Source organism: Neophocaena asiaeorientalis, unplaced genomic scaffold, assembly GCF_003031525.2.
Source record: "Neophocaena asiaeorientalis asiaeorientalis breed wild unplaced genomic scaffold, Neophocaena_asiaeorientalis_V1.1 scaffold79, whole genome shotgun sequence".
NCBI classification, from domain to species: domain Eukaryota; kingdom Metazoa; phylum Chordata; class Mammalia; order Artiodactyla; family Phocoenidae; genus Neophocaena; species Neophocaena asiaeorientalis.
This window is the reverse complement of record NW_020175402.1, coordinates 1,375,012-1,383,387: the sequence shown is the minus strand read 5'-3', so window position 1 is coordinate 1,383,387 and position 8,376 is coordinate 1,375,012. Positions and strand designations below refer to the sequence as shown.

The window sequence follows — 8,376 nt, the reverse complement described above, 5'->3', positions numbered from 1 at the left end:
CAGGCACCTGTTGACAGTGGCCGTGGCCCTGAGACTCTCAGGGCTGCGGATCAGCGTGTCCAGGACGCTGACGATCTGGGAGAAGCGAGGCCGCTGGGCCCGGTCCTTGTGCCAGCAGTCAAGCATGAGCTGGTGCAGGGCGCGGGGGCAGCCCATGGGCGCGGGCAGGCGGTACCCCTCCTCCACGGAGCTGATGACCTGTGGGGGGAACATGGCGATGGGCTGGAGCGGCCCTTCCCTCCGAGGCCCCGGCCACCTCTGCCCAGCCAGGCTCCGGCACTCACGTCCCGGTTGGTCATGTTCCAGTAGGGCCGCTCCCCGTAGGCAAGCACCTCCCACATGACCACCCCAAAACTCCACACGTCGCTGGCCGAGGAGAAGGTCCGGAAGGCGATGGCCTCGGGGGCCGTCCAGCGGATCGGGATCTTCCCTCCCTGCGACGGACACACGAGTGTTGAGAGCTTCTCCCCAGCTCATCAGGGAGCTGAAGGCAGGGGTCTGGGCTGGGAACTCGAAGGCTGGCTGGAGAGACATGGCCTCCACCTTCCAAGAGCACCTGTTCTGATGGGGGAGACCTGCACATGGAGCTGGTGTGGAGACTGAACAAAAGACAGTGGGTGGAGGGCCTGGCACCCAGGAGATGCTCAGTAAGTATCAGTCAACAGGTTGATGTCTGAACATGTGACGAAGCTCAGAGAACGTGGTCTAGTAATTTTCCAGCTCCCCTGGAGGGTTGTTTTTGGTCACAAAATCCTTTCTCTAAGTGAAACCTTATTTGGAGGCTCAGTGGGCGAGATCCTAAGGGAAGGTCCTGACAGAGGCAGGGGTGGAGGCCCTCCACCCTTAAGGCAGCCCCTTAAAGCACTGCTAGAGAAGCCCAAATCCCCCCAGAACACATTTTGAAAATGCTGGTTTTTAGTCAAACGTTAGAGACAGACGTGGAGTGGAGGCGATTCAGAGAGATGCCAACTCTCCCCAGAAATCCTAGTGAGTGAGTGATGGGGGGACCGGCCCTGGTATCTCCGCAAGCCAGTTAGTGACGGAGCAGAGGTGGGAAAGCTTTGGTACAAACTGAGGTGCACAGAAGAGGTAGGACTCGCCCCAGGTTGAAGGCAACCCTGAAACATCCAACTTCCCTAACGACACGTGGGGGGCTCCATCCCAGGGCCTGCTGGAAAGGGGGTGCGGGCTACGCACTGTGGTGGTGTAGGCGGCGTCGGGGTCATCCTCCAGCACCCGCGAGAGCCCGAAGTCAGACACCTTGCAGACCAGGTTGCCATCGACCAGGACGTTGCGGGCAGCCAGGTCGCGGTGGACATAGCCCAGGTCCGAGAGGTAGCGCATGCCGGCGCCCACTCCTCTGAGCATGCCCACCAGCTGCATGATGGTGAACTGCCCATCGTGAGTCTGCAGGGGGACGTGGCTTGGGCTTCAGGAAGGCTCTTTGCAGTTTACAAAGTGCCTCACTGCTTAGGAAGCATATTGCTGTTTAAGGTTTGTTCTCACGTCTCATTTACACTCAGAGCAACCCTGAGAGGTAGGTAGAGTGGCAGTGACTGGTCATCCACTTTGCAGAGGAGAAATGGAGGCCCAGAGAGGTTTCGCCCTGTGCCTAAGAGCACCCAGCAGATAAACGGCACGGCGAGGGCTGGGCATCTAGGGATTTCCACCACCACCCGCCATGCCTCCCAGCTGACTGGGGCCCTGGGTCCCCACGGAGGCACCCCTCTTAGCCTGTGTGCAGGACAGGGCAGCAGGATCCGTGCAGCAGAGGGACTTCCACGTGATGGGGGTGCTGAAAGGCAGTTTGATGCGCTGACCCTTAAGACCCCTCCCCACACCTGGCTCGCCCTTCCCCAGGTCTGTTAGGTCCAAGCTCTGGGGAGGAGGGGGTATCTGGAGGTCTCACATTATCTCCCACCACTCAGACTGAACGTCCCTCCCCTGGCCCAGGTGAAAGGAGCGGCGGGGCACGCACCCTTAGGAAGGTGTCCAGAGAGCCGTTCTCCATGTACTCGGTCACGATCATTGCCAGCTGGCCTGGGGAGGGCGCCGGGGAGGAGGTGGCTCTTGGTGGGGGGATCAGGAACATGCCCCCCCGTCCCCGCTATGAGCTGCCAGGAGCTGGGCCAGCACCCAGGGCCCCAGGGAACGTAGGGTTTCCACTGGGGTTCCAGGCTCTGGGCCCCCTTCCATGCCAAGTCATCTGGGGACCTGAGCCAGGGGGATGGGGCAAGGCAGGGTGGTCTGGGGATGCACCTAGAGCCCTGACCGCAGCAGGAGGGGCCCTGCAGGGTGAGGCTGCTGTCGCCTGGCACCTACCACGGGTGACGACACCTTCAAGGCGGATGATATTGGGGTGGTCAAACTGACCCATGATGGATGCCTCACTCAGAAAGTCCCGCCGCTGTCTCTCCGTGTAGCCGGCTTTGAGGGCCTTGATGGCCACGGGCATGTCCCGCTGTCCCGGCACCTGCAGATGCCCGTAGCAGACTTCCCCGGACTCTCCTGTGAACCCAGGTGGGGCAGGCAGGGGGTGGGCGGTGGGACCTTCCTCCCCTCACCCCAGACTCTGCACTCTCCCAGCCACACACACCCGAGTGTCTGGCCATGCCGGGCATCTTGGTTCCCCCGTCCCTCTGCACTGGGTGTCCCTCCCCTGGGCACCCCCTGTGATGTCCCCACACTCACAATCCCTGAAGCTCACCGGAGCCAATGATCTTCTCAATGTGGATTCTAGAGGCCTCGATCTCGCGGGTGAAACCGCGGCCCACCCGGCCCGGCTCCTCGTAGGTGTGGGGTTCTGCATAGAACTGGGGCTCTGGGATCTTCCCCGGAGGGTGGTGCAGGGGCAGGAAGACGGGTGGAGGCGCTGAGGGGCCAGGAGAGAAGGGCCATCGGTGGGCTCCATGAGGACATTCTCTCCCAGCATTCCCTGGGCCTGGGACGGGACTGGTGGTGGGGTGAGAAGTGTCTCCGGGAATCCCAGGATGTGGTGGCAAACAGGTGCCCAATAAGTGCTTGCCAAGTGTAAGCATGGTCTCTGTGGAGTAGATCTGAGCTCTCTAGGGGACTTTGGGATTTCTCGTGAGTTGTGAGCCTGTCTGTCATTTTTCTGGGGTTACTTTTAGGGTCCTTAAGACCTTTCTCAATTGTCCTAGGGTAGGAATGTGACCAAAAAAGGTCACATCACAGTGCCAACTCAGACTGATGGAAAGCGGGTCTCTAGAAGACTGTGTTAAGAAGGATTCTGAGACCACATTCAGGCTCCATGGGAATCAGTACCATGATTGATTCTGCCGTGGGCAAAGAAGTGGGGCATTGAGGTAGGCATCCCTATATTTGCCCTGTTTTCTGAGGTTTCTGCAGGGTCCTGAAAAAGTTCTTTGTAGTAGGGTTCTTATCCAAGAGTATATGACCCCCCAAAGGTGTATGTGAAATTGTGCATGAATGCCAATATCTGTGCATTTCCCTGGGGAGAGAGAGGGTCTGTAGCATCCTCTTCAAACCCAGGCAAGTTGCACAGCACTGCACCTCTGGGGTTTCAGGTCTCTGTGACAGCCTGCTGTCTCTCTCTGGGGCTCTAGTTTTTTCTGTGGGCGCCTTTCCCCTTCCCACCTGCGCCACCCCCAGACCAGCACTGGGTCCTACTGTGACCTCCGCTTTTGCATTCAGATCCCTGGGCCCTGCACTCACCCTGCCCGTTCTGATACTGCATCTTCTCCTCGTCCGAGTGCTGGAAGGCCTTGCTGTAGCCGCAGTGCCTGTGGAGGGTGGACTGTCCCTGGTTTCAGGCCTGACCCCATTCAGGGACACGTCCAAACTCCTCCCTTCTACCCCCCTTCCCCTTTCAGGTCAGTTTCTGCCACCCCAGTCCCTGCCCCTGCAGGGGGGCAGTCCCAACCTCAGGCTCTCAACCCAGCTGAACTGTGACATTTATAAACACCATATAATTTACAAAATCAGGTCCACTTGGCCCTCACAGCAAAGTCTATGGCATTATTAGCTCAATTTTACACGAAAGCACCCCTGGTAGAGGGGCTGGGAGATGAGGCTTCTGATGCCAACGCCACCGTGTGACCTTGGCAAGCTCCTTCCCTTCCCTGGATCTCAGTTTCTCCATCTATGGACGATCTTTCCAATTCTCGCTGAGTGGGACCCTAAGCCTGCACCACCTCCCTCTGGAACAGAGTGGGAGGGGGAGAGTAACTAAGGGCACGGTCTTTAATTTTAACAGACCTGGGTCCTGTCCCAGTTCTGACACCTACTTAGTTGGTGGGCTGGTTTAAGGGTTCTGTGTGTCTGAAACACATCCGAGTGGAGATGGGAGTGGGCAGCTGGACCTCAGGAGGAAGGCCTGTGCTGGTGGCACACTTGGGGAATGTCAGCGTGAAGGTAGAATTCAAAGCCGTGGGCCCTGATAAGGTTACTTAGGAGAGCTGGAGCTGGGTAAGTAGGAAAGAGGAAAGGGTCCCAGGCCAGCCTGGGGCCCTCCTGCTTTCAGGAAGTTGTGCAGAGAAGGGGCTGGAGGAGATGGAAGACAGGCCAGACAGGTGGATGGAAAGTGGAGGGTGAGCCGGACATGGAAGGCAAGAGAAAAGCGTCCCAAGAAGGAGGAAGGAAGAACAGGTATATCTGTCAGTGAGCCCAGGCACAGGGGATCACTGGCTCAGCAGGGCTGGGGACAGGCAGGAGACACAGTGCTCCAGGGGAGGGGGGTGGGGTGGCCGGGGGCCAGGACCACCCACCTCTTCTTGCAGATGACCAGGAGAAGAAGCAGGACCAGGCCAGTGATGAGTGTCAGGCAGATCCAGACGATGGTCCGGGTGTCGTAGCGGGGACCTGTGGGGGGAAAGCAGGCTGGGGGGCCAGCCACTCAGCCCTGGCCTCAGGGCCAGAGGTCTGGTGGCCTTCTCGGGGCCCGGCGGCAGCCTCCTTGGCTGTGAGCCAGCCCAGAGCTGGGGCGCAGGCCGCACCCTCCTCTGCCCCACCCTCCCCTCTACAAGTCTCCCCTTCAATATCCTGCTTTGCAACCTGGTGCCACCACTTCCTGGGACTGTGTAACCTGGGCAGAGTCACTAGACTTCTCTGAGCCTTAGCTTTCTCACCTGTAGCATGAGTCCAGAAATGCCTGTCCTGCCCGTTACTGTAACAGTGACAAAGCTGAATATACTGAGAGCTGCACAGTCAGTAACCCCCATCCCTTCCAGGGATAAGCCAGTATTATCGTTAGTTGTCAGATGAGAAAACCGAGGCCCAGAGAACTCAAGGAACTTACTCAAGGACACACAGCAAATGGGATGGAGCCGGGCAGGATTCCTACCTGGGCGGTCTCATCATGGTATCAGACCTAAGAGCACTTGAGACACACAAGTGCCAAGGGGGTGCCAGGTTGAGGAAGGTCATCAACTCAGCCTTGAACCATCTGTCTTAGCACTGCCCCCCTGGAGGGTGCTGAGTATAGGAGAAGACCCCAACGGGCTGGAGATGGGGGCAGGGGGTTCCCAAGCTTGAATGTGCCTCAGAATCACCCTGAAGGTATGATCAAACCAAAATTTCTGGGCCCCCAGCGCCAGGGTTTCTGCTTCCAAAGGTCTGGGGTGGGGCCTGAGAATCAGCATTTCTGATAGCTCCCAGGGGCTGCAGCTGCTGCTGGTCCTGGACTACACTGTGGGAACCGCTGTTCTGGAGGCGGGGGGTGCAGGGCAGGATGATACTGGGGAAGGGCACAGAGTTTGTCCCCAAGCTGACCAGGTTCAAGTCTTGCTCTGCTGGGTAACCTTGGGCAAATCGCTTTACTGCTCTGACCCTCATTTTCCTCACCTGTAAAATGGGGATGTGGATATTGCCAACTCACTAGAGGGTCTCTGGGACGATTATAAGGTAGTCCTGCTAGCAAAGGGCACCATGATGCCTGCAAGTCACGCTGATGCTCGGGGAAAGCCTGCATTTGATGGGCTGTTACGAGCTCTGTCACCTCGGGCGTGTAACTTTCCTTCTCTGAGCCTGTCTTTTCACCTGTCAAAATGCTGATTTGGCCCACGCACCAGCTCAGCATGCACTCGTTCCCCTCCTCTGACCACCATGACCCTGGCCCTGGCCCTGGCGCCTGGCCCAGCTCCCTCGCCCTCCCCCCTCCCTGCACTCACGGGGTTTCCCGGTCTCCACCTCCATGGCCTGGCTGAAGCGGCCGCAGCCAGCTGAGGTGCGGGCTCGGACCTGGAACACGTAGCGGGTGCCCGGCTTGAGGCCCGAGACGGTGGCCCTGGTGGTGACAGCTTTGAGGGTGGAGTAGCTCTGCATCTCCTTGTCCTGCCCGTGGGAGGGGTGGTCAGCCAAGGGTCCCTGGCCTGGTGGCCTCCCTCTTTCTCCCTTCCCCGTGGGTACCTTCTCGTAGTACTTGATCTCGTACTCCAGGATGATGCCATTGGGCTGCTCTGGCTCCTGCCACAGCAGCGAGACGCTGGTCTGCCCGGCCCGCTCCTGGCGGATCACCACCACCTGGGACGGGGCTGGGGCAGGGGGAGGGAAGGGAGCTCGGTCAGGTCAGATGGGTGGATGGGTGATGATGGGGAAGGGCCTCTGTCTGCCCCTTCCTCAGGCCCCACCCAGGGATGCTGGCTTGGGCCACACTCACCTTGCTAACTGTCCTGCCACCGCCCCAGGAGAGCCAGTACCCTCTGCTCCTCCTGGCAAATCATTGGCTGCCACCCTGGTCAGTTATCTGGGGTTGGCACAGCCTGGCTCCCAACTGGGATGCCGGGGTTGGCTCGACCCAGATGAGGCCTGACCCCGCAACTTCCACTGTCCCCTCCTCCTCTCTGGCCAAGCCCATCCACTGGAAGCATGCTGGACCCCCGCCAGCCCCATCAAGCAGCCGCACTTGTCGACCCTGAGGCCCCATCACCTGATGTCTCTGTCTCCGTGTCACCCACCCCCGCCCGGGGCCTGATGTGGAGCATGCTCTCAGGAGCACTGAGGAGGGAGGAAGAAAAGGAGAAGGGAGGGGAAGAATCAAGGGAACCAATGCCCTCACTGCCTGGGTTTGGAGGGACATGAGCTGAGCCTGAGGCCCATGTGAGCTCAAGTATTCTCGAAGTCACACTAGGTCACCCTTTCGCCCCCTTGCTCATTCCGTCCCCCACCCATTCCCTCCCCGACTCCTGTGCTCAGTGCAATCACCCCTGAGGTGAGTCTGTTGGGAAGGGTCGGATGTCGACCCAGCCACAGCCAAACCGAAGGGACTGCCCTCAGAGTTGCAACCCCGTCCTCCCTGACCCCTCCAGCTGCAGCCCTCCCCTCAGCTCACCCGAGTTCCGACTCTGCCCTACTCCTCCTGTGCCCCCGACCTGCCCCATGTGGCCAGCTCTGGCCTCATAACTGGGCACCTCATCTCTCTGGCACACGTGGGAGCTCCCCGAGGCAGGGATTGCACATAGTAGATGCCCAATAAATGTTGCTGGATGACGCTGACATGAAAAATTAAGAAGCAACTCCACAGTTAAGTTGGAAGGTGTGGTACAGGGGAGACCCCACCAGCCTGGGAATCAGGTCTGGCTTCACAACCTGGCCTGTCTCTTGTTGGCTGGGCCCATGACTACCTCTGGGCAGTTTCTCCACCCAGAAAGTGAAGCTGCTGGGCACCAGCTGCCAGGCGGAGGTGAGGCTCAGAGAAGACCACTGTACGTGTGGGACAGACACCAGTGCTAGAACACATGGGTGCCTCTTAAAAACCAAACAATTTGCAAGGCAAGAGGTGCTGTGTGAGTGGGGCAGACACAGAGGGAGACTGGGGCTCAGAGGTGGGATGGAAACAGGGCGGAGCACCAGAGAGGGTTCCAGGGAGGAGGGGGTTGTAGAGAAGAGGCTACGGGGAGGCACGGGGAGGGGGAGGGGCAAGTGGTCTCTGAGGACAGACCTCCCGCATTTGCTCAGGGCTGCTGTCTGCCCCAGGCCCCCAGCCCAGAGCTGTAGGTGTCCACTGCATCATCCCCCTAGAATTTCCTGAATGACTCCCACGTGCTGGGCAGTGGGCTAGGACCTGGGGATACTGCAGTGCCCAAGAAAGCCCTCAAGGAGCTTATGGTCTAGTTAAGAGAGACAGAGTTAATAAGAAAACAAATCAATGCATAATTACAGGTATGCTAGGTGCATGGAAGACATGAAGAGGGTGCCGTGATGGAGAGGACCTTACGTCTGCAGGAGCCCAGGAGGGAACGGGGCCATTTCAGCTGAGGTGGTCCGGGTGGGCCTCCCAGAGGCGGGGGGACAGCTAACCGAGGACTGAAGGAGGCAGCGAGGGGAACGTCATGGGGAGGAGCACGTCATTCCGACCGAGAGGTAAGGCCAAGGCCCAGGGCAGGGAAGGGCTTGGTG

At 59.2% G+C, this 8,376-nt stretch overlaps 1 protein-coding gene across 1 annotated transcript in view; it reads right to left on the bottom strand.

Annotated features, from left to right (window-relative positions):
- EPHA8 (EPH receptor A8) overlaps window positions 1–8,376 on the bottom strand; it is a gene marked incomplete at its 5' end in the record, with an annotated part of 28,739 nt that overhangs the window by 782 nt on the left and 19,581 nt on the right. Inside the window, 10 exons of the mRNA XM_024766740.1 lie at window positions 8–198; window positions 285–434; window positions 1,198–1,407; window positions 1,979–2,040; window positions 2,323–2,508; window positions 2,708–2,872; window positions 3,697–3,764; window positions 4,749–4,842; window positions 6,150–6,312; window positions 6,388–6,512. Of these exons, the coding sequence (XP_024622508.1) occupies window positions 8–198; window positions 285–434; window positions 1,198–1,407; window positions 1,979–2,040; window positions 2,323–2,508; window positions 2,708–2,872; window positions 3,697–3,764; window positions 4,749–4,842; window positions 6,150–6,312; window positions 6,388–6,512 (1,414 nt within the window). The remainder of the gene's footprint in view (window positions 1–7; window positions 199–284; window positions 435–1,197; window positions 1,408–1,978; window positions 2,041–2,322; window positions 2,509–2,707; window positions 2,873–3,696; window positions 3,765–4,748; window positions 4,843–6,149; window positions 6,313–6,387; window positions 6,513–8,376) is intronic.